Source organism: Oryctolagus cuniculus, chromosome 17, assembly GCF_964237555.1.
Source record: "Oryctolagus cuniculus chromosome 17, mOryCun1.1, whole genome shotgun sequence".
In the NCBI taxonomy this organism is placed as follows: domain Eukaryota; kingdom Metazoa; phylum Chordata; class Mammalia; order Lagomorpha; family Leporidae; genus Oryctolagus; species Oryctolagus cuniculus.
The window spans coordinates 14,341,499-14,366,083 of NC_091448.1; the positions used below are offsets into that span (position 1 = coordinate 14,341,499).

The 24,585-nt window shown below is 55.2% G+C and overlaps 1 protein-coding gene across 2 annotated transcripts in view; it reads left to right on the plus strand.

Moving 5' to 3' along the window:
* Positions 1 to 24,585, plus strand: part of PECAM1 (platelet and endothelial cell adhesion molecule 1) — a 52,708-nt gene that overhangs the window by 26,694 nt on the left and 1,429 nt on the right. The window contains exons 10-15 of one of the 2 annotated variants that reach the window (XM_008271715.4): positions 388 to 415; positions 1,453 to 1,526; positions 3,666 to 3,719; positions 4,636 to 4,698; positions 9,515 to 9,571; positions 20,156 to 20,178. In XM_008271715.4, coding sequence (XP_008269937.3) covers positions 388 to 415; positions 1,453 to 1,526; positions 3,666 to 3,719; positions 4,636 to 4,698; positions 9,515 to 9,571; positions 20,156 to 20,178 — 299 coding nt within the window. The remainder of the gene's footprint in view (positions 1 to 387; positions 416 to 1,452; positions 1,527 to 3,665; positions 3,720 to 4,635; positions 4,699 to 9,514; positions 9,572 to 20,155; positions 20,179 to 24,585) is intronic. The other variant, XM_008271716.4, reaches the window with a different exon arrangement.

A 24,585-nucleotide genomic window follows, 5' to 3' on the forward strand; every position in this document is an offset into this window, starting at 1 on the left:
CCTTCATTTGTGGGATTGTCTCGAATTAAAGAGACAGCCGCCCACTGATCCTGGCTAATCTGGTTCCTGGGCTTCATCTCTGTTGCATTCAAGTGACAGACACCATGCCTGGCTAGAAGAGTCAAAATGGCATAATTTGGGGGAAATGATGTGAAACGCCTTGATCTAGGACCAGGGGGCCTCCCTCCTTCTTCCTTCCTTCCTTTCCCGCCTCTCTTCCTTCTCTCCTTTTCTTATCCACCCCCCAGCCCCTGGCCAAGAGAGAATCTATTTGGCTGTGTTTTCGCCCTTGTGAGCATTCCATCTCCAACAAGCAGCATGCGATTGAAACACCTGCCAGGGGTGTGCTTCCTCGTTCTCACTCTGGTTTCTCTCTTCTTTTCAAAGCCAAGCAGGCGCCAGTGGAGATGTCCAGGTTAGTGTCCTTGTGGGGGTGGTGGTGGCTGCTTCGTGTGGGCGTGGACAGCTTGATAGGGAGGTCTCGGCCATCAGGAAACTTTCAGCAGTTCCTGACAAACTCGGGAAAATAAGGGCCTTGGGTGTGAGTGTGAGAGTGTGTGAGAGTGGTGAGTGTGTGTGGGTGTGAATGCGTGTGAGTGTGAGAGTGTGTGAGAGTAGTGTGTGTGGGTATGAATGTGTGTGAGTGTGAGAGTGTGTGAGAGTAGTGAGTGTGTGTAGGTGTGAATGCGTGTGAGTGTGAGACTGTGTTTGAGTGTGAATGCATGTGAGTGAGTGTGTGGGGGAGTAGTGTGAATGTGTGTGAGTGTGAATGCATGTGAGTGTGTGAGTGTGAATGCATGTGAGTGTGTGGGAGTAGTGTGAGTGTGTGAGTGTGTGTGAATGTGAATGCGTGTGAGAGTGTGTGTGAGTGTGTTTGTGTGAGTGTGAATGCATGTGAGAGTGTGTGGGAGTAGTGTTAGTGTGAGTGTGTGTGAGAGTGTGAGAGTGTGTGAGTGTGTGTATGTGTCCCAGTGGAAGATCCCTGACTTCATGGGAAGGAATGCCTTTGTTCTCAGATCATGCTCTTCCAACACTATTACTTGTGAGATGCCTTTTTTCCTTAGGAAATTATAAGGATAGCAGATGGAAATTTAAAAATGTGCTTACTTGGCACCATAGAGTTGGCCTATATGAAATGGTTACACTCTCTTATTGATAAAAATCTAAAATTCAAAAGTATGGAGATGGTTGCTCTGTTCTTGTGGGAAGCAGTAACAGTTTGAGGGTTTGGGGTGGGGCGGGGCCTGGGGAAGGATTCCGGGTATTTGTAAAAAGAATAAATAAAGATGTTAGTTTTCCAAGTGAGATAGTAAAGTGTCTCTCACTGTGGAAAACTCTTCCTAATTTACCCTTGGTCTTCACTTGGGTATTTTGTCGGTTTGGGGTTAGATCCAAATCTATGTATTTTACGTATCTATGACATCTGTTTTCCTTTCTAACCTTCATCTTAAGGCCAGCAGCACCACTTCTGAACTCCAACAGCGAGACCGTGTCAGATCCCAACATTGAAGCCAACAGTCATTATGGTAACACCGTGGTTTCCTTCCTAGCTAAGGGTGTTTTCCAACTTGCCACACACTGCCTTTGCTTTAGAGGCAGAAGCTGTAGGGGTGGGGATAAAGTTGGGAGGGAAGCCCCAGCTTCAAGGAGGTCTACTTGATCTTGTCAGTCATTGGATGGGGAGCTAATACAACAAACACTTGGCAGGAAAGGCAGAGAAATGTATTCTAATTTCCCACCTTCTAAGCCGCCTGTAGGATGAAGCATGGAGAATGACTGTGGGGTCTTCATTCCTTCAAAGCTTTTAACTATTGCTCAAGTGTAATCCATTTCCATTTGTAGAAGGAGATCAGACATCAGATTAAAGCATTGGCAAAACATCTTAGTTTAAAAGAGATTTATTTATTTGAAAGGCAAAGTGACACAGAGAGAGACAATGAGAGAGATCTTCCATCTGAGGTTCATTCCCCGAATGGCTGCAGCAGCCAAGTCTGAGCCAGTTGTCTGAAACTCCGTCTGGGTGTCCCACTTGGGCCGTCTTCTGCTGCCTTCCCAGTGCACTGGCGGATAGCTGCAGCTGAAGCAGAGCAGCCGGGACTTGAACCCGTGCTCTGATAAGGGATGCTGGCAGCTGAACCTACTGTACCACCACACCAGCCCCTGGCAAAATATCTTCACGGCTGGGCTTCCCACGAGCATAAGACGGGTTCCTCCGTATTTGCAGTTTCATATTCTGTGGTTTCAGATACCCATGGTCAACTAGAGTCCTAAAGTATTGAGTGGAAAGTTCCAGAAAACACATCATTCTTCATCCAGCATATCTCACTGTCCACTCTACGTGCCCATTAGTCACCTATTAGCTCTCTGGGTCATGGGGTTGACCGTCACAGACACTGCAAGACTCGTGTTCAACAGCCTTTCCTTTACTGAACACCAGCCCCAGAGTGGAAGCGTCGCGATCAGACGTGCCACAGAGATGCCGTAAAGCGCTCCCTCTGAGGGCAACGCGGAAAGCTTCCAACTTAGAGAGAGAAAAAGCAGTCGCGTGCTGAGGTTGCTAAGTGAGGGTGAGCCTTCTACCTGCGACGCCATGGTGAAGCAAAAGGAACTCTGGATTTGCTGTCACACCTCAGACTGCAAGTGTGGGACAAGCACTCAGTTAAGGTGGAAAAGGGTTTGGTGCCAGCTGTGTTGTCAGGCAGCACTGAGTATCTTGAGACACCCGCCATGGATAAGGGAGAGCTACTTCGATTCACCACCAAGGGCAACCAGTTAAAGATTGCACTTAGCACAGGCATCAGATGAGCTCTCCAGTGAAGAAATACCTGGTTACGAGGCTCACCACAGGTGGGGTTGTGCTCAGCAGGGTGGGCGGCCAGTCCAGGAGTTCCTGACCCCACCAGATGTAGGACCAAGGCCACATGACTAGCCTCTCAGAGGTGGCCTCACTACATCACACAAAAACACCAGTCCCAGCCCAGATTCGGGCTATTTTTCTTTCTTTAATATTTTAGTTCTGTTTATCTGAGACAGACACACAGAGATCTTCTATCCATTGATGCATTCCCTAAATGCTGCAACAGCCAGGGCTAGGTTGGGTCAAATCCAGGAACCAGGATCTCAATCCAGGTCTCCCATGTGGTTGGCAGGGACCCAGTTGCTTGAGCCATCACCACCGCCTCGCAGTCAGCAGCAGCAGGAAGCTGGGATGGGGAGCAGAGCTGGGATTGCAAGCAGGCACCCTGATGTGGATGCAGGCCTTTCAAAGCCCACGCCCCTTCCTTCCATGGCAGCTATCGTCAGGAAGGGCAGGGGCGGTCCCGGGGACTCAGAATCGCGTCCACAGTCGCTGAGTGCGCTGGCACAAGGCCGAGTGATTCCCTCATGATCGCACTGATGTGTGAGGCCTTCCTGGGCCAGTTCATGCATCTGCTCCTTCCTGGTTCCTAATGTCACCTTCAGCCAGGCAGGGATCGGCAGAGCCGCCTGGCACAGGCTCTTCCCAAGAGCACACGCCAGCCACCGTGGGGGAGGTCAGGCAGAGAAAAGGGCGAGGCCGGACGCGCGGCAGGAAGCCCCTGGGAAAGCCATGAATTCTTTACAATGTATAGAAGACTAGGATTTCCGCTGCCACTCAGCCTAATGCATTGTTCTCCTGCTACCAGGTTACAAGGATGATGTTGCAAACCATGCCATGAAGCCAGTAAACGAAAATAAAGGTAAATATCCAACAATGATTGTCTGAATTAGAAACTTTACATTAAAAAAGATCCCCGGAGAAAGAAAATGAAAACCTTGGCCAATGGGTTATTCCCTACCCTGTTAGTGATCCCGTAACCAAGTGCTATGTGAGATGGGGGTGGGTTGCTTTCTCCAAAGATGAGGTCTGGGGTCGTGCATGGGGAAGCAACCTAGATCCAAGGAGGAAAGAACCGAGTGACACCCAAGAAGCAGATTCTGGCTCCGGAGGCTGCTGAGTAGGCGCGCGTCCTGGGTGGTGGAGGTGGAGACTTGCAAGGAAGCGTTTGCTCCTACCCGGAGCTCAGAGGGCCGGCGCTGCACCGTTTCTCACCATCGCCTCCCGCCAGGGCTGTGAGCGGCAGCTCTCTGTAAAGCCTCCCCCCCCCCCCCCCGGGCAGGATGGGTTGTTTTAGCAGCCGGTCAGAACCCCTGCTCCTTCGGCATTCAGAACAAAGCAATCACGTTATCCCAAGATGAGACAGACACTTCCAAGATTCTGCCCAAGTCCCCCAAGCGCATGTGTGTGCTCTTGCTCTCTGGGCACCGTCAGGATGCAACCCCCATGCCCCACTTCCTGGCAGTCTTTCCGACATCCTCGGGTTGGCTTAGAAAGCACGCGAGGTGTCCAGCATTTTGAGTGAGACTCAATGGAGTTACCTGCTGTGGCTGACCCTGGACTGTCTTCTGTGTCCACGGACCTGGTTCCACTGTAGAAACTGGGGTGACCCCTGGCCTTCCCCAGCCTCTGGTTTTCCCTGGGTCAGAGTTAGGGCCTGGGACTGGCCACTTCCCCAAAGGCAGCTTCTTTAGAAATTGGAAGGAAAACGTCTGGGTGGCCTGGGGCCCCCGAAGGAGATTGTGTCTAAACACGGATGCTGTGGTTCCTCTGAGCAGAGCCCCTGAACTTGGACGTGGAGTACACAGAAGTGGAAGTGTCCTCGGTGGAGCCACACCGAGGTAAGGCCCTCCCTGGAGTGAGTGCAGCCCTCGACTTAGGTATAGGCACTGGGGCGGGGGTGGGCAGACACCCCAGGGCAGGAGCTGAGCCATGTTAGCAATGGTCAGTTATCGGTGAGCGTGGCTGAGTACCCGGCAATTAGGGGGTGCTGAGCAACGTGTTCCAGGCAGCCCCCCTCCTGAGTGTTTAGCCTTTCTTCCAAACGTACACCTGCTTGCCCTCACCCCCTTGTTCCTACAAACCTTGCTTGGGGGCTGCCCAGATGTCACCCAGATGCATGCTTTAAAATGTTGAGGGCTTTTGCCACTGAAAGGGACACCTGGGCAATGGCTTTTGGAAGGAAACCCTTCCGGTGCAAACAGTGATGCCACTCCTATGCCACAGGTTCATGTTCATGTGTGTGGTTCTTTCACGGGTAGCCCGGCCTGCAGACCCCTCCCTCCAGTTCTGTGCGGGGGCATCCATCTCAGTTGCTTTGGGCTCCTGCGGAAAAACGTGTGTGTCTACCCTCCCCCACCCTTGCTCCCACGGAGGCTCCTGCACGCTCACAGGAAACAGCCATCCACGGCTCTCCAGCCCTGCTGGGAAGCTCCTAAGGACTTGCCATCTGTCCCCTTCTGCTGAGGCTAACGCAGGGACACGTCCTCAGCCACGCGGTCCTGGGCAGTTTTCCAGGCCGCACCTGCCCATCATGAGCCAAAGCCATGTGATGACGGCATCCTGAGGTCACCTCTTGCCCCACCATCTGGGAAGTTTTGGATTCCTTCCGTCTTCTCTTGTGTAGCTCGGTCCTGGGTACCATGCCGGCAAGTACATGCACAGACCTTCCCCGGCAGGGTGCTGTGTGCTCCCCATGACCTGTAGGGCGAGCCTGCACAGCCACACGGGATATCCCACTTCCGGTCTTCACTGCATGTGGGAGGGACGAGAGGCATGGCAGACCTGGCGTTCTTGTCCCCCGTGTTTCACTCGAGATAACAAACAGCCACGGAGGCCTTGACAGCGCAGCTACTGTGTGAGCAGCCAAGGTGCAGCTGGTCCCTGCTGCGTGGAGGCCACGCCTGGGAGGGAGCCAGGAACAGAACAGAAGGAGGCCAAAAAAACCAGCAGGGAGGGCCTGCGCCGCAGCTCACTAGGCTAATGCTCCGCCTGAGGCGCCGACACCCCAGGTTCTAAACCTGGTTGAGGCGCCGGATTCTGTGCCGGTTGCTCCTCTTCCTGTCCAGCTCTCTGCTGTGGCCCGGGAGTGCAGTGGAGGATGGCCCAGGTGCTTGGGCCCTGCACTCACATGGGAGACCAGGAGGAAGCACCTGGCTCCTGGCTTTGGATCGGCACAGTGCGCTGGCTGCAGTGCACCAGCCATGGCGGCCATTTGGGGGGGTGAACCAATGGAAGGAAGACCTTTCTTTTCTGTCTCTCTCAAAAAAAAAAAAAAAAAAAAAACCAGGGAGAGGTTCTAGTCGGTGTTCAGAAAGAGCAGGTGCAGTCAGAAGGTCTAAAAGGCACCACCTTCTCTCGCTTCCACTTAAGCTGAGGCCTGAGGGGCGCAAAGAAGGTCATCAAGGGGGTTGTCGGGGAGACCCAGAAAATGCAAAAGTTGGTATGAGGCAGCTGGGAGCTTGGCGCATCTGAGATCTGAAAGGAGGCTTTTGTGTCCGCAGAGTGAGTGAGACAGAGAGGAGACGGGGGCAGGGGGTGGAGTGGGGGGGGCACCCAGGGCCTGGGAGATTTTCCTTCTGTTCTAATTGGGTCGGGAGTCTTTGGAAGCCATTAGGCAGGGGAGTGACGGGCTCCGGCTTCCCTCTTTCCTGCCTGGCATGGAAAGGGGATCAAAGGGAGACAGGAGTGCGAGCAGAGTGGCTGAGCAGGGCGCCCCTGCCGGGCAAGGCGGGGTGCCAATTTCCGGCCACGGGTCTGGATTCTGGCTGCACTCTGAGGACAGAGCACAGCACTGGCTGAGGGGCTGCTGGGATGGGGGACAGAAGCCCCACACGCTTCTTGACTGAGCAGCTGACTGTGTGGATGGTTGTGATGAGTGGGGTTGCGGCTCGGGAGAGCTGGTTCAGGTGGGTTATGTCTGAGACAGCACAGGAGTGTGGCCCTCATCAGAGAGTCTGGGTGGGCTGTGATGCACGGCACGGCTGGAGGCTCCCCTGGTCCAGTCTCAGCTTGGCACACTCCCTCCAGCACCCACAGGAGCCAGCTTACAAGTTCAGAAGGAAGAGAAGGGCAACTGGGGGTGGGGCTGCCCAAAGGTTCTGGATGTGAGCGGAATTCCTCTCTGCCGTCCTCTGCCTTCGAGGCCCTCCAAGCTCCCTGAGCGGCGCGGCGCACACTGACTGCCCTGGGCTGCAGCCCGGCCTCTCGTCTTCCCACACAGGCCAGGCCCTGCCTTGCTCAGTGGCTGCCTGGGCCGGATCCGGGGAGCCAGGAGGCTGTGTGCGGCACCTGAAGGCTCTGGGTTTAAGGAAGCTGGAGCTGGAGAAGGAAGCGGGGTTTTGCCTTGGGAAAGCGACCATCTGCTGATCCTTTGGGACAGGCCCATGTTGGGAGCGTCTGCGTTTCTCCTTCTTGCTGGAAGGTGCTGAGGGGTTGAAGGGAACAGGTGATGTGCAGGCCACCAGGTTGGGGTGCAGCAGGGGCCGTGGCCTGAGCTCCTCTTACCAAATGGTGCTGCTGCAGGGTCGCGACAGCCATGTGGTCACCTTTTCCCAGCTCACTCAGAGGTCACATGGGTGGCAATGGAAAGCTTCTAGAAGGTTCAAGTTCAGCTTTCTGGAGCCAGCCCCCTCCTTGGCAGCCAGAGAACAAAGTCGGGGGGAGGGGGGGTCAGGTCCCAGCCTCTGATGCCTGCCCATTGCCTTCCCACAGGTGAGGAAAGGGGTGTCGACTTGCGGGGGGAGAGGCTCTGTGGGATGGAGGCCAGTGATGAGCAAACTTGACCTTGTTTCAGGTTTCAAACAGCCCAGTTCCCTGTCCTCCAGGCCTCCCCTCCTCCAACTATGGAGGACGGGCGGGGGACAACGTCCGGCTCCATCCTGGCTGGCAGCTGACCAAGAGGCCCCTGGGGGTGGAGGGAGGGGGCGGGAAGGAACTCCGGTTTGCTGCATGTTTGCTTTTGAGGCAATTGCTGGGAAAAACCCCATGACGTTGAAGCCACCTCTTTGCTAGCAAGAGAAAAACAGAAGCCAAAATAAAACCCCACCCGGAAGCTCAGCTGACACGGAGACAAACAGCCTATGGGCCTGGTTTAGTCATTAGCAGGCAGCTGCTGGGGGCTGGGGGGAGGGCAGCTGGAGGAGGGGGCCAGAGGTGAGCTGCCCCCCACCCCGCCCAATCACAGAACTAGGCAGATCAGGGGGCAGCAGAGCAACATCCCCACCCCCCACCCCACGCTACCCCAGCTGCTGTGAGTGAGGAACTGAAAGGGCGTCAAGAGTGGCTCCTGGGGTCCAGAGGGCACAGGATGTCCCCAAGGTGACCGGAGAGGCCACCTCTCATGTGCTGGGGGTGGGGGAGCTCATGAGGCATCCAGGCCCCTACACTGACCACCCAGCCCTCACCTTCCATTCTCCCCCTACCCTGCCCCCAGCTCCCACTGTGGGGCCTGGTTGGAGGAGGATGGGCCGGCAGAGACTCCCATGCACCTGACACATGGCACCCTGAAGTGTTCACCATGGTGTTGCTGCTGTTTGCATACCTGCCTGGCCCCCAGCCTGGAGGTCCCCACAGGCAGGCCCCAGGCCCTCGGCTTTTCCTCTTCCGTGGGGCAGGGCCCACAGCAGTGAGTAGCCTGGCAGCCCAGTGTTGAGCAGAGAGTCCCTTGGGGAGTTATGGGGGCCCTAGGCCTTCTTTCCAAGTCCCCAAACCTGGAGGGTAGAGAGTTGTGTGTGTATCTTTGCCACCCCTCTGGAGTGGTTGGTGCTCCAACAGCAAGGACACTGGGATCTCAGCCTCCCCACTGATGCAACTCTGCCCTGGTGCCCTGTGCAAGGGCCCAGTCTGCTCGAATGTGCCTGCTTTCTCCTGGGGTAGGCCCTGACACCAGAATTGCCACCATTCCCTGCTGCTTCCAACCGTGACAGGTGCCCCAGGTAGCTCTGCACACAGCTCGGGAGTGGGAGGGGCCCGAGATGTCAGCCACTGCCCTGGAGGAGCTCGGGGGCCCCACTGTGGGGAGCAAATCATGCCACTGTGCTGTAGGGGAGGTGCAGTGGAGGCACAGAGGGCCCAGGCGCCTGCACAGGGCCCAGAGAGGGTGAAGGTGTGTGACGATGCGTGCAGAGAGAGGCTTGCCCTGGGTCTCGGAGCAATGGGGCAATGACAAAGGCTGGTGCCAGCACAGAGGAGTGTGTGCAGGGTAGGAAGGCTGGGTGTGGGGAGGGTCCCTGGAGCACGGGAGTAGGGGGTCCAGGGTGCAGACCCGGCTGTGCACGGAGGAGAGCAGTGCCGCTCGGCACTGAAGCACCCCACCCCGCCCGGTGCCCCCTTTCCTGTGAAGCAGTGTGTCAGAACCCCCGGGGGAGCTCTTATAAGACACCACAACCAGGGCCCGCCCCACAGGAGGCCCGGCGTTGTGCTGAACACCTGCGAGTGGTTCTTAGTCCTGGTGGGCCCGAGAGTCACTGCCGATGCCGGGTCTAATACGGACTTCCAGGAAGTCAGAATGGCAAGGTCTCTGCTGCTTCTGGACACGGGCACTGGTGGGGTAGGACAGAGCCTGCCCTGGGGGAGCCTCAGCCATCCCCTGCTGCCACCATGGGCTACCCTAGGGCCCAGGGGCTGCTACTGACCTGTGCCTGGTCCCTTTTCCAGCTCCAGGGACCAAGGGCACAGAGACGGTGTACAGTGAGATCCGGAAAGCCGACCCTGGTGAGTAAGGGTCCCCTGATCCACAAGTCCTGGGGTGTACCCCTAGAACCCTGGATGGGGCCTTGGGAGCAGGCAGGAAGAGGGGCGTTATCTCTGTGTCAGAGTTATTGACCCGCCCACCACCCTTGAAAGGCAGGCACGCTACATTTCCTACAGTCAGCCCCCATTTCCGCAGGGTCCAGTCCCCAGAGGCCACCATGGAAGAAACATGTTCAAAAGCACTTGCAGGACAGCAACTATTTGCATTGCATTAGGTCTCCTAGTGACAGGAAGATGGCATCAAGTCTCTGGAAAGATGTGCCTAAGTGACATGCAAGTGCTTGGTCACCTTGGTTTCCACAAGGGTCCTGGAACCCATGCTGCATTTATAGACCCCGAGAGGAGCAGCCGGTCCTACCCTGCCTACCCCCACGTGCCAGCCAGTGGGCCTCCCCTGCTTCCCACCTGGGCCTTGGTCTGGAAGTCAAGTGCTCGGTTCAAAAGATGTCCAGGGGCTCAGCATTCCTGGAGCTGACCAACTTTAGGGCTGGGGAGGGTTTGCACATCTGCTTCTGTTTCCTTCGGTTTCTCCCACTTCAGCTCCATCATTCGCACCTTCCTTGTTGACAGCTTCCCCAAGGCTGAGTACACTACCCGGAGCTGGGTTCTCTACTTAACTCTGTTCAGGTCTGGTGAAATTCAGTTTGTAAGAACAACTTTTAAATTCTCAGCAAACAACTGTAGAGACAGAAACATTCTGGGAGAAATGGTCGCTCCGTGAATATCTTGTTTTGCACCACAGACCTCTGTTGAAGTGGATTCTTTGAAATGGAATCATTTAGGTGGGCTGGGAAACACCTGTGTTGGCGGCCGCTCCAAGTGCGGTCCCGAATCGATTCTCCAGAGTCTGAACTTGAACAGCACTGATTCAGAGGAACCATTCTACTCTTGGAGGCTGCTTTCCATGTGAAATAGTGATCACTTCTCTCCAGTTCTTCTCTTTCAAAGATTGGCATATCTGTGGGTAGAGCAGAAACTCAGCCCCTGGTGGAACTTGGCACTGAATGGCTTTTGGAAACCATTTCCTGGGGGAATTTCTGGCTCAAGTACCCCATTTTGCATTCTCAATATACCCAGAGCTGGTGAAATGCAAATCTGAAGATAAATAAGCATTGTCTCTTTGTCTAGTGTAGAGGAAAGTTAAAGGTGTGGCAGGGTTCAAGGTTGGTCCCATTAAGTCATTGGCAAAAGTGCCTCTTGTGCTTTCCTGGTGAGATTGGTCATTCACTCCCCTTGTTTTAGGGCTTACTGTATGTGCATCATTGCTTTCAACCCTCACAACAAATCTCGTGTCCGGGGGGGCACAGAGAGGTTAAGGCCCATGCCCAAGGTGACACAGCAAGCAAGCCCCTAGGAGCTGAATTGCACACTGCTGGTCACTGAGCTGCACTGCCCTTGGTTTCAGGAGGGAACCCCGGGAGTGTGGAGCCACAGGAGGCCTCCACCTGCGGCTTCCAGGCCACCTTTTATGGATGGTGACGTTCTCTGTCTGGCACCCCGCAGGTTAAGCAGCCAGGACAGATTTACACGAGAAGAGGTTTATTAAGAGCTGCAGCACACGTCATGCAGCAGAAACTCAAAGTGGTAGTTAGAACTTGTGGTTTCTATAGCTTCTTAACAAAGACCAATAAGTGTGTAGAGAAGCGAGGAAACAAAGGGAGAGGGGTTCCAGGCGTCCCAGGTGCATATGTGGGGAAAACTAGTGGAGTGAAGTTGCTTTGTGCAGACCCAGTTGAGCACCCATTTTCTGTCTTTGTGACCGTAAAACTTCCCCAGGAGCAGGGATGTATGCAATCCTCATGTCTCAGAAGCTTCTGCTGTTAGTCAGATGAGCAAACTCTGGGAAGACTCCTTTCAGCATCTGTTGACTTTCATTTGCCTCCAGCTCAAAATAACCCTTGTGCCAAAATGGCACGTTCTGGCTTCCCGTGTCTGCTTTTTAGGGCAGAGTTAGCTGTTCGAGACGGTTCTCGGGCCCAGACTGGTTCTAGGTGACTCGGCCCTGGGCGGCTGGGACCTGCCGGCTCCCTGGCTGGAGTGTTGCTAAGCAACAGGCTCAGCTGCCTCACCTGCGCTATCCCCAGCTGAACAAACCAGATGCTGCGTCCTCTGTGCAGGCTTCTAAGGAGATGGGGACGGGGTGAGGGAATTCCCACAAAACCCAGATCCCCCTTTGCATTCGGAAGGGCTTAGGGAACTGGTGGAGTTAGGGAGAATGGGGCGCAACAGGGCAGAGCTTAGCGATGGGACTCAATCTATAACGGAGAGGGGGTGGGGAAAGTCCTCCAAACACGTGCATTGCCAGTCATGCTTTTACACATCACATGTTCAGAGACGGCTCAGGACGCGGCATCCCAGGTGGGTCATCTCACGTTACAACGAACCCTAAGTCCCTAAGCCTAAAAAAAAAAAAAAAAAAAAAAAGCTCGGCTGCATTTTCAGCAAAGACAACTATTTTGCTATAATATACCAGGATACTAGGCAACAAGCAAGCAAATGCCTATTCTGGGCTGTTTGTGTGTTAGGCAGCTGAGGGAAGCTCGCCGTTTAGCAAAGGGAGGGAGCTCTTTTATTATTCCTGGTTTCAGGACCATGGGCATTGAAGTGCCCGCTCGTGTGGCGAGGGGCCCTGGCTTTGCTGGGAGGCGTCCCAGCCCCTGTCCTGGGCTGCCACTGAACAGCTAAGGGGCTCCACCCAGTTTCTCTGTTAAATGGGTATGGGATTAAAGGAGAAACAGGGGTGAGACAGGATCACGGGGGAATCATTTTCCCTACCGCGTAGTGAGCCTTCAATTCACCTCCGTTTAAAAACACAGGGCTTCAGTGCCTCGCCTGGCGTGGGAGCAGAGCCTGCTCCAGGCTCGCCGGCCAGACCCCAGCAGTGTTCCCCTTACACCGCCAGGGCCAGCAGAGGCCAGTGAGGGCCCTGCTGCCGCTGCGGTCTGGTCTCTAACCTGCGGGGGGCGGGGCAGGGGGCAGTGCTGAAGGCAGAGAGCCCTGGGTCTTCATGAGCTGCTGCTCTTGGAACCCGAAGCCGCCTGATGCCAGAGCACTGGCCTTGCCTGGGAGGCCCCGTCCCTGGAGCCAAGGAGCTCTTGTTTCTGAATATTTCTCCTCAACAGCTGCTCAAGGGACTGTGGGCTGTGATGGATTCCTTTTCTTTCCTCTGTTGCTGATCTGCTAAACAGCAGGCACCTGTGTGAAGGATTTCCCTCCTTCATTTCCTGGGACTTCCTTCATGGTAACCGCCCAGTAAACGATCCCCTTTCCAGAACCCTTCTCCCAAAGTCAGAAGGGGCGGCTCTCTCTCTGCCTGGGGGAAGCGGAGGATTCTGGGAGGAGCCCCCGCGCCCTCTCCCACACTCACCCCCAGCCTCCCGTTGTTTAAGCGTCCTCTGGAGCGCTGCCCACACTCCCAGAGCCTAAATTCTCTTTAGTTTGGGCCAGGCCACTCCTCCTCTGCCATCACTAGAGCTGGCATTGAGTGAGCTCTCCCTGCTCTTCGTCTACAAGATTATCCGGGGGCTGATGGACCTCTATGATTATCCCTGCCCTGGAGATGGGGACCTGGGCCCAGACCTCAAGTCACTTGTCCGTGACCCGCAGCCAGTGGAGCAGTGGGGATCAGACCCACGGTTTCCGGCTGCCGTGCTTGGCTCCATGTTGCCAAGCCACGTGACTGCGTGCTTCTCCATGGAGCATCTTTCCTCGTTTGGCTTCCGAGTTAGCACCGGCTTAATTGGAGAATCCAGCTGTGCCTACTTGAGAAGTTAGGAGTAACAGCCTGATGTGACCTGGCTGACCCTAGGCAACTCACAGAACCTCCCGTGACCTCTGTGAAGTGAGGGCGACGGGGTAGACTCTAGAACCGTGGTTCCCAAGGTTTGTAAAAACGCAGAGCGCTTGGCACCATCCCTGCATTCCTCTGCATTTGTGACTCAGTCCCGGATGAGCTGAGAATTTGCATTCCCAACAACCGCCCTCCTGCTGCTGGTGCTGGGCGCCTGGGGAACCACGCGTAGAGGACCGTTCTCTGGAATGTTCTGGGCTATTTCTGATGGTGCCACACTAAGACGAGAAGGAGTTGGGTTTTTCTTGCTCTCCAGAAATCTTGGAGCAGTTGTTCAGTCTTGGTTGGCAGAAAAAATCCGGAGATACTGGAGGGGTCAGGGAGTGGCCCCCAGTAAAATAAAGGGCCCGGTGGAATGGGGCATGGACAATGCGGGGGCTTCTGGGTGCAGAGCGGCATCCTAGCCAACCTCTCCTTCTCCCATCCCCCGCTCTCCTCCAGTCCCCAGCTCTGCAAGGCTGGCTATTTTGGGAAATGGCTCACAGGGCGTAGTTCTGGCTCTTACACCCCTTTTTCCCTGAATGACACAAAGGAAAACCGCTCCCCTAGATAAGCTAAAGGGCATTGGGCAGGCCTGCCTCCAAGGAGCCGGAGCAGCCCCAGGCAGAGCCCAGGAGAGAGTTTTGGGGGCAGGCACAGGAGGCAGGAGTGCCCCTGGGGGAGCTCAGGGGCTGTGGGAGGCACCTAGTCTTTGCAATCTTGGCTTTAGGGTCTAAGCTCAGCTTTTTTTTTTTTTTAATTATTATAAAATATACATAACACCATTTCAGCCATCTCTCCATGTTATTTATTTATCTTGAAAGAGAGAGATCTGCCATCCACTGGTTCACTCCCCAAATGTTCACAACAGCTGGGGCTGGGCCAGGCCAAATCCAGGAGCCCAGAATTCAATCTGGGTCTCCCACATGGGTGGCAGGGACCCAAGTACTTGAGCCATCACCTGTTGCCACCCACTGTGCACATTAGCAGGAGGCTGGAACTGGGGGCAGAGCTGGGCTGGAACCCAGGCCCTCCACCAGACACCCGCCCCATCGGCCATCCGTAAGTGTGCAGTCGGTGGTGGTAGTAGTGCACCCATTGCCACTTTCCATATCTAGAACTTTCTCATCTTTGCCGGCTGAGCCTCCACATCCATTAAATAGTAACTCCTCCCTCCCGCAGCCCAGGACAGCCACCCTCCTACTTGTGGAATTGACTAAGCTCCACCTACGGATCTGTCAAATGAGGTGGCTGAGCCAATGATCTTGAGTTCTGTTCCAGTCATAACCCTCAGCGAGTCTCAACGTCCTGGCATTGGAGGTGAAGGTCATTGGTCTGTGCCATTGGTTACTGCAGACCTGGGCGGATAGGTCACTCCTACGAGTTCTAATCCTTTACCCACCCCAGCTTCTCTTTTGACTTCACATCACATAGGTATTTGCTCTTCAACTTGACTTTGCTCTCCAAATCTAAGTTAATGCAGGGAGCTCAGGGGCTGAATCACTGTGTTCTGCCCCGTTCATGTCGGCCTGGTCTCAGCCTCGATGCTTCTTTGTGATGTGAGTCTAATGGGAAGCACCATTTGGAGATGGAGACCTGGGTTTGAGTCTCAGCCCTGCTCGTGCCCCAGCCCTCACTTCTCCCTCAGGCACCGAAATGCCTCTGACCTGCGCAGGCAGCAGGGAGGGCAGGGTCCCTTCCAACTCCAGCATTCAGTGCCTCCCTCTGGGTCACGGCCATGGCTATGCAAGTCGGCTGTTCCGTTTCAAGCTGCTGTGTGTTGGCGGCTAAGTTAACACCCTCTCGTCCCAGCGGTTAACCCTTGATCTAAGGCCAGGGACCTCCAGACCATGGACGTTGTTCCCTTTCTAGCTGCTGCAGCCTGGGCTCTGGCTGTCAGGAGAGGACGGAGAGAGTTCTCAGAGCTGAGGAAATGAGTGAGGAAGGCACCGGATGGCGAGAGGCCTCCAGGGAAGAGAAAGCAGCGAGAGAGCCAGAACAGGCTGAGGATGAGCATTTTTTTATAAATGTGATGAGAGAGAGAGAGAGAGAGAACTAGCTAAGCTCCCATCTGCTGGTTTGTCTCCCAAATGCCTGCACAGTCAGGGCAGGACCCAGAGCCATCACTGTTGCCTCCCAGGGTCTGCAATCGCAGAAAGGAAGCTGGAGTCAGGAGCCAGGGCCAGGACTTGAACCCAGGCGCCCCAACATGGAACACAGGCGTCCTAACCACTAGACTGCAAGTCCCCCACCCCCACCCCAGCTGTCTTAGGGGGATGGAACAAAAACTGATGCTTTTCTCATAGGTTTTGTATACGTGGGCTTTCTAAAGTTATTTCTCCTTTTAAATTCTTTGCCTAAGATTCGGATTTGCAAATCCCGATTCACAAACGAGGCTCTAGTTTATAGCTTATGATTCAGTTTACCAGAGACGGGAACATTTGTTTCTATGCCTTTTACCAAGCAGGAATGCAGGTGGTACTACGAAGGGGCTTTAACAGAAGCAGGGGAGGACGTACGGTGTAGCAGTCGGGATGCTGCTTAGGTCGCCTGAATCCCATATTGAAGTCCCTGGGTTCAAGTCCCAGCTCCCCTTGCCCAATTCCAGCTTCCCATTAATACACACCCTGGGAGGGAGCCAATTAGGACCCTGCCCCTCATGTCAGAGACCCGGATTGGGTTCCTGACTCCCAGCTTTGACCTGGCCCAGCACCAGCTGTTATAGGCATTTGGGGAGTAAATCAATGAATAGAGGAGCTCTCGTGCTCTCTCTCTCTCTCTCTCTCTCTCTCTCTCTCTTTGTTTCTCTGCACCTCAAAAATAAATTAAAAAAAAAAAAACTAGTGTAGGTTACAATTTGCTCCTTTCTTTCTAGAACTTAACTACACCCAGTTTGCTCTCATCCCCATCGGCCTCTGACCTGATGGAGGAGCCCGGGAGGGTCTGTTCTCAGCTGAGCTCTCTTGCTTTGGACAGAGGCGTCCCCAGGGCCTGGTCATGGCTGTGGTGCTCTGGGTTTTAACCAGGCACACAAAGGCCTTCCAACCCCTTCTTCTCATCTGTCACCCACTTCCTCACCTCCTCCTGGCCTCAACTAAGCGGAGGAACCCCCGTGTGACTTTCTTTTCCTCTTGTGTTCTGCTGAGGACGGGAACTGAAGGAGGCAGTACAGGGCGTAGAGAGCCTCTCTAGATGTGTGGGTCCACCCAGGCCTCTTCCATGGCTGCTGGAGTCTCCTAGCGCCTGGCTGAGCCTCATGCGCGATGCCCTTTCTGAGGCACTGGGGGAGTCTGTGTCTTTATTCTGATCTAGTGCTTGGCGTTTGCTGATCCTGCAGCATCTCGGTGCTTCTTAGAGTGACTTGCTATTCACCCAATGCACAGTCTGTGGGCGCCTATTTACACTGGATTTTAACTCAGAGAGGTAAAGTGGTTTATTGCAATTAGCAGCACAGCCAAGGTCTTCCCTATGAAAGCGCTCAGATCTAAGAGATTTCCACAGCTCGGAGCAGTGTTTCTCAATGCACAAGACATTTGGCAACATCTGGAGAGCCTTGGCTGTCGTGGTTGGGGGCAGGGGGCCTGCACTACTATCACATCTGGTGGGTGGAGGCCAGAGATGCTTCTGGACATCGTATGATGCTCGGCACAGCCCCCCTCCCATAAAGATTTATCCAGTCCAAGATGTCAACAGGGCCAGCGTGGAGACATCCTGGCTTAGAGGACTTCGCTTCCTGTGACTCCTCCAGCAAGAGAGCTGGTTCTTTCCCTGCAGACGCCAGTTCTGCCTTCCCTGGGCACACCCTGGCAGGTGACCAGAGGCACCTCCCACCTGGTAACTCTGGCCCTGGAGGAGGTGGTGGGTCTTGCTCTAGTCCCAGCACCCGAGCTGGGCAGGCACTCACTCAGCCTCTTCCTCCTGCTTTCTCTTTGCCTGCAATTCGGATCTCCAGGGTTCTCTTCTTGAGGCAGAAACCCCTGGCCCTCAGCACACCCCCTGCCACTTCGTACATCAAGTGGCTGGGCTGAAAGCCACAACAGGAAATGGTCATCAAAAAAGAACCAAAGAAAAGGAAGCCGCTCTGCCAGGTCTCCTCTGGGAGGGAGCGATGACCACTTGAGAGTCAGTCCCCACCCATCCTGCCGGGTCCCTGCCAGCCAGGTCAGCGGGCACTGCCGGCCCTGCCCACTGGGGACCGTTCCCTACTTCAGCACGTACGATGGTCAAAGGGTGCTCCATGAAAACCAAGTGAGTGCTCCCCACCAGGCTCTGCTGCCCCAGTGGTTGCTCTATTACCAAAAAGAAGCAGAAACCCCCAGGTAGGCCTGGTGTTGCGTCGGTGTGGTGGGCACAGCCTCGCCGTCAGCACTTTGTACTCACAGCCTTGAGGTTCTCTTCCTTCTGCATCTGCTTCCAAGGCCTTGGGTCCACCCAGGTCAGATTTGCACAGGGGGTGGGGGAGCCGGCGGCGCTGCCCGTGGCCTTTCTCAATGTGTGGAAGTTGACACAATGGCTCGACTTGCTGGCTGGGCTGATTCATCCATCTGGCCGCTGTTGCCTGCCTCTGTTCCAGCCAGGTCCGAAGGAGGGCCCCTTAGGAGCCTATGGCCACGTTCCCTCTGGGGGCGGGCACAATGGCGGGCAATAAGACAGGGCCCTAGTGGCCGGCGCCGCGGCTCAATAGGCTAATCCTCCACCTAGCGGCACCGGCACACCAGGTTCTAGTCCCGGTCGGAGCGCCAGATTCTGTCCTGGTTGCCCCCCTTCCAGGCCAGCTCTCTGCTGTGGCCCAGGAGTACAGTGGAGGATGGCCCAAGTTCTTGGGCCCTGCACTCCATGGGAGACCAGGAGAAGCACCTGGCTCCTGCTTTTGGATCAGCGCAGTGTGCCGGCCACGGCGGCCATTGGAGGGTGAACCAATGGCAAAAGGAAGACCTTTCTCTCTGTCTCTCTCTCTCACTGTCCACTCTGCCTGTAAAAAAAAAAAAAAAAAAAAAAAAAGACAGGGCCCGAGAGTGAGGTAGACCTGAGCACAGAAGGGTTGTGACTGCTGCTGTGACAGATGGACTCCCAGACTGCCCAGGGTGCAGAAGGGACCAGGTTAGGGGGCTGGGTGAGAGTCGAGGCCCCTTGGAGTGCTTTGCTTTTGGAAGATGGGGCCTTGGGGACAGGGCCGCCTACCACAGAGCAGCAGCCCTTGCCAGTACCCACGGCCCTCCGGGGGCCTTTCCCAGGCAGCAGCTCAGTCCCTGTGACTTCTGGGCCTTCAAGCCTCTGTCCACAGGGGGCTGCTTGGGGAGTCCGCCCCAACAGTGCCTCTGATGTTGCAGGGGCCTGGAGCTGCTGCTGGGGTCTGGTGGTAAAATCTGTGTCTACTCAGTGCAGGCAAAGGCTGCTCATCCATGCGGAGCTTCCTGTGCTCGCTCGCTCTTCTCCCCCTCTCTCTGCTCCTCCTGATGTTTGGCCAAGGCCATTTGCACCCCTGTGGCCAGTCAGGGCTGGGCAGTCACAGACTGCACCCTTGCAGGAAGGTGGAGTGTGCTCCGGACAGCTGGGCAAGACTCCCAAGGTGGGGAGCAGAGGGGCCCAGCCCTTCCAACAGCCAGGGTGGCCACCCTTGCCACGGCAATGACGATGTTTGCATCTCCTGCTGTTGCCCCCACTTCTGTGATGGGACAGACAAAATAGTGCAAAATATGGACATTGCTTAATTCCCAAGAGGATGCTAGAAGCATAATTTAAAATCACAAAAAAACCTAACTTCAAAAAAATATTTTATTTATTTGAAAGGCAGAGTTAGAGAGAGAGAGATATCTTTCATCCACTGGTTCACTCCCAAATGATTGCAATGGCCAGGGCTGGGCCAGACTGAAGCCAGGAGCCAGGAACTTCTTCTAGGTCTCCCACATGGGTGCAGGGGCCCGAAGATTTGGGCCATCCTCCACTTCTTTCCCAGGCCACAGCAGAGAGCTGGATTGGAAGTGGAGCAGCTGGGATTCAAACTACCCACATGGGGTGCTGGTACCACAGGCAGTGGCTTTGCCTGCTACGCCACAGTGCTGGGCCCAGAACATAAATTTTTATTTTTCTTAAAGATTTATTTATTTATTTTTATTTGAAAATCAGAGTTACACAGAGAGGAGAGGCAGAGAGAAAGAGAGGTCTTCTATCTGATGGTTCACTCCCAATTGGCTGCGTGGCCGGAGCTGCACTGATCTGAAGCCAGGAGTCAGGAGCTTTTTCCGGGTCTCCCGCATCCTTGGGCCATCTTCCACTGCTTTCCCAGGCCATAGCAGAGAGCTGGATTGGAAGTGGAGCAGCTGGAACTTGAACCGGTGCCCATATGGGATGCCAGCACTGCAGGCAGAGGTTCAACCTGCTACGCCACAAAGCCAGCCCCCAGACATAATTTTTATCCGTTACTTTCTACTTTCCCATAGTTTCCCAGTTTTTCCCTTAAAAAATAAAGTGCTACTGGTATTTTTGGAAAATAATTCAAAATGTCAATTGAGGTACCAGAGACTTTGTATGCTTGTCACATGGAGCTAGAGGGTCCCTGGGATCCTGCCTGTGGACCCAGGAGTTGTAAACAGTCTGCATGCGACTGTTTCTGGTCCCAGTCCCCTCCCCTTTCCTGCCCCAGCCCTGAGGTGCCCATGGGGAGGCCCAGCTGTGCCTTTGCACCCCTCACCACTGTGTTCTCCTTTGTTTTGCAGATTTCATGGAAAACAGATACTCTGTAAGTACACACTTCATACACATCTGAAAGTATTTTGTGCAGCAGTGACAGGTTTGCAGGCTGTCCCAGGTTCCGCATTGCCACATCCCCCGACTCCCGCCCTGCTCCTCCACTCCCCAGTGACCCAGTGTGTTTTAGACCAGGAGCCCTGGACTCCTCTCAGTGGGCTGGGCCAGTTCAGGTTTCAGATGTTCCCTCCACTGTCTTCGTCATTACATCTCGGCCCACACGGGAAGGGTGACCCTGGAAATCTGCCCATAGGATTGGGATGCACTTAGCTCTTGAGCAAAGCTCTTATCTCCTCCAAGTCCAGGTGCAGGGGCTCTGGGAGTGAGGCAGATTTGGGGGTGTGCATGGAGGAGTGGCACATCTGACAGCTCCTTTCAGCTTAGGGAACCCAGGCCAATCACCCTCTGCACACCAGGCACTGGGCTGTCCCAACCCCAGGAGTTAACCCTGCAAGGAGGGCATCAGACATGTTGTCACTGTTTATCAAGGCGGTAATGACAACCTCACAGGCTACAGAGACAGGAGAACCCATCTGGCTGCCGGTCTCCTCCCAGCAGCAGTCACTTGGGTGGGTCTTAGGAATGACTCGCAGCACAGCAGGGTGGGGATAGCAAGATCAGCAGGAACCAAGGCTGGGAACTCAGCACAGTTTCACGCAACTTGCAGTGGGAGAGTGACTGACAGTGACGCGGATGGGGGAACCTGGGAGGGCTTAAGAAAGACATGGGCCAAGTTCAAACTTTGCAAAGGGCTGCCTACCTCTCCCATCCTTTCCGTGAGCCACCCCGCACTGCAGGAGTTAACCAGGCAGCTCTTATCTGGGGAGATGAGAATCCTGCCTGGAGAACCTTCCAGGACCCTGCTAGCCCTTCCAGGGGCCCCTGGCTTCCTTTGTTTTGCCGGTTGGAATTCTTCTAAGACAGATCTCATTATGCTTTTGACAGACCGGAAGCCACCGGTTCTTTTTATGGGGGAAAAGCTATCAATTTAAGGAAAGGAGGTACAAAACGAAGTCTTTTTTTCCGGCCTAAACTCAACCCAGACCCCTGAAACCAGAGCGTCTTGCATTGGAAGGGCAGGGGGCTCCAGTTACAGATGAGGAGACCGGGGCCTGGATCACCAAGGGGAGCCCAGGGAGTTAATAGCAGAGCTGGGCCGGCGCTGCGGCTCAACAGGCTAATCCTCCGCCTGCGGTGCCGGCACACCGGATTCTAGTCCCAGTCGGGGCGCCAGATTCTGTCCCGGTTGCCCCTCTTCCAGGCCAGCTCTCTGCTGTGGCCAGGGTGTGCAGTGGAGGATGGCCCAAGTTCTTGGGCCCTGCACCCCATGGGAGACCAGGAAAAGCACCTGGCTCCTGCCTTCGGATCAGCGCAGTGCGCCGGCCGCATGGCGGCCATTGGAGGGTGAACCAACGGCAAAGGAAGACCTTTCTCTCTGTCTCTCTCTCTCACTGTCCACTCTGCCTGTCCAAAAAAAAAAAAAAAATAGCAGAGCTGGGAAGGGAGGCCAGGTCACCAGACTCCCCGGGCACGACCGGAGACCCCCTCCAAGAAGCGACATCGCTGTCCCACGGGCAGCACGGGGTCCAGATCCTGCCGCGAGAAACGTGGCTCTGTCCACCCAGGGCGCGTCTGCTGCCGAGGGACATAAACACCCCTGGGCCCAGCTTGTTTATTTTGTCTCCCATCCAAAGCGGCCCAGCTCCAGCCACACAGGACTGTCCCTTTTCCCAGGAGCCAGCCCCAGTGTGCTCCTGGGCCGTCCCCCAGCTCCCCCAAATAATAAAGCCACTGGGCGGGAGCACGGCGGTTCCCAGCCGTCGGGAAAGCACTGTAGACTCTGAGCAAACGCGTTCTGCTGACAGAAGAAGCAGGTATGGCGTTCCTCCTCCTTGGCAGCTGGTGCGAGTGGGGAGAAAACTGATGGAATTGCCCAGTAGGGAATGGGAGGGGATTTCCTTCCTGAAATCAAACCTGGCGATCGGTCCCTCGTCGTTGAATGGCTGTTGCTTCTGAAAACATATTGGAGGAAATATCTTAACAATGAGATAGCCACTTCGCCAACGACTAATTTCGTATTGTTTGACTTGCTTCAATGGCACATTCTGACTTCATTTTTCCTCTGCCGTTTTTGCCTTGTTTATGGATTGTGTTGGCAGCCGAGGCAGACAGATAACGTGAAAGAGAACAGCCTGTACTTGAGTGGAAGGGCTCAATCTGGACCCTGGAGGGCCCCGGGCTGCTGGAGAGACTCCCCTTACAGGGAAAAAAAAAAGAAAAAGTAAAAAAGCAATGGCCACTTCCACGCAGGGGGCAGCAAGCAGCCGTGGAACTGGCAGGGAGCAGAATCGGGGCGAGCGCCAGCTCCACAGCCCTTGGAGTGGTCCTGTCTGCCTCCAGCCTCGGTTGGTGCCTCCATCAAATGGAGGTGATGATTGATGATGATGACGGTGGTGGTGACAGCAACAAAAATAGCAGCTGCCTACCAACCGCCAACAACCACAGAAACACTGGTTGTCCTAAAGCTCTCTTCATCATGGCTGTGGCAAGTGTGGCTGTAGACGGGAGGGTTCCTTTATTTGTCCCTAAAATGCTCCTCCCGTGTGTACAGAACACAGCTACTGCTTTCTCAACGTGCAGGAGTCAGCCAAAGCCAGGCTCCAGCCCAGCCGTCAGAGACCCCTTCTGACACCTGACTCGCTGCCCGCTGCCTATTTGGGCACGGTCCTAAGCCTCTCAGGACCTCCGTCTCCTCATCTGGAATGTGCGGAGAACAAAGCCCCCGCTGCAATTGTTGCAGGGATTACGTGAGCGCCCACCACACACCTGGGAACCCGGAAGTTCTGCTTTCCGAAAGCAGGAATCCGAGATCTTGGGGAGTGTTGGAGGCAGCTGACCTCCAAGGGCATCCGCAGCCCAGGAGCGAGCCGGGTCTGTGGCTGTGCTGGGGTGGCTGGCACCCAGCCTGGCATGTGAGCGTGTTAACCTTTACTTCAAAATCCCCCAGGCCCCAGCGACGGTGGGCCAGCCCTTCCCGTCCGTGGCACTGCTCCTGCAGCCGTACCCCGGGGAGGAAAGACGGAAGTGTCTCAGGGAGGGACTTGGTCCAGCGCCTGCAGAAAGGCGAGGGGAGCCACCTGTGCTGGCCGGCCTCCAGCCCGTGGGGCCGACGTTGCTTTCCTGGGCTGCCTGCCCTGGTCTCTGCTGGCAGAGGAGGAACCAGACCCTTGGGCTGTCTAGCTGGGGCCCATTGGCCCCGCACCCTGTTGTGTAAGGCTCCTGGGATATGGCAGGACCAGAACAGAATGGAGGTGCTTCCTCTGCTCACCGGCAGGCCAGCCTGGCCAGGGGGGTCCCAAGCCCCTGTGTGAGCTCTCTCCTGCCCGAGGCCCACCAGCAGTGAGTGTGCTGTGCTCACGGAGGGTCCAGAACTGCCAACCCAGCTGCTGCCTCCTCTTCTGGGCCTGCTGCCGCCCAGAGACCCCACCCCAGCATCTCCCAGCATGCCCTGTTCTGTCTCCTGCAAAGCCCCTTCCAGTATAAAAAAAGCCCACCTTGGAGGGCAGCCCCAGACTCACCCCTGTGATCCCCTCGCTGCCCAGCTGAGTCCACTCACTGCCTCCACACTCCCTCTGCACTTCGTAAGGCCGCTCTGCTTCCATCACAGGAGTGTCGGTCATCAGTAGTTGATAGAACACAGAGAGTGCCTTTGGCCTAGCGGTTAAGACATCTGCCTCCCACTTCGGAGGCCCTGGGTTTGATACCCGCCTCCGGCTCCTGACTTCAGCTTCCTGAATGCAGGCCCTGGGAGGCAGCAGGGATGGCTCAAGTAGTTGGGTCCCTGTCACCCGTGCGGGAGACCCGGGTTGAGCTTCTGGCTCCCAGCTTCTGCGCCATTGCAGGCCTTTGGGAATGAACTACCAGATGGAAGCACTCTGCCTCTCAAATAAAATTAATAATAATTAATAGACTAATTCTCGGGAGGAGGCTCTTGCATTCTCAGCCTAGAGAACAGTGCCAGGTCAGACAAGAGTCCAGGCACTGATGGGTGGGTGGGGGACCTGCATGTCATTTGAAGAAGTTAAAGAACACTACAGAATGGCATAAGGAACTTAAAAAGAATTTTTTATCGTGAAATATGCATAATGAAATTTACATACTAATCATTCAAAAAGGCATAACGGAGTTGCATTAGGTCCCTGCACATCATCCATCTCCAGAACCTTCTATCATTCCAAACCGAAACACTGTGCCCTTCAATGGTAACTCCCCATTACCCTCCCCAACCCACAGCACCCACTGTCGTTCTGTCCCTGTGAACTGAACCAGTCTGGGTACATCACGTGAGTGCCCGTGCGATATTTGTCTCTTTGTGCCTGGTTTATTGTGTTAGGCAGAA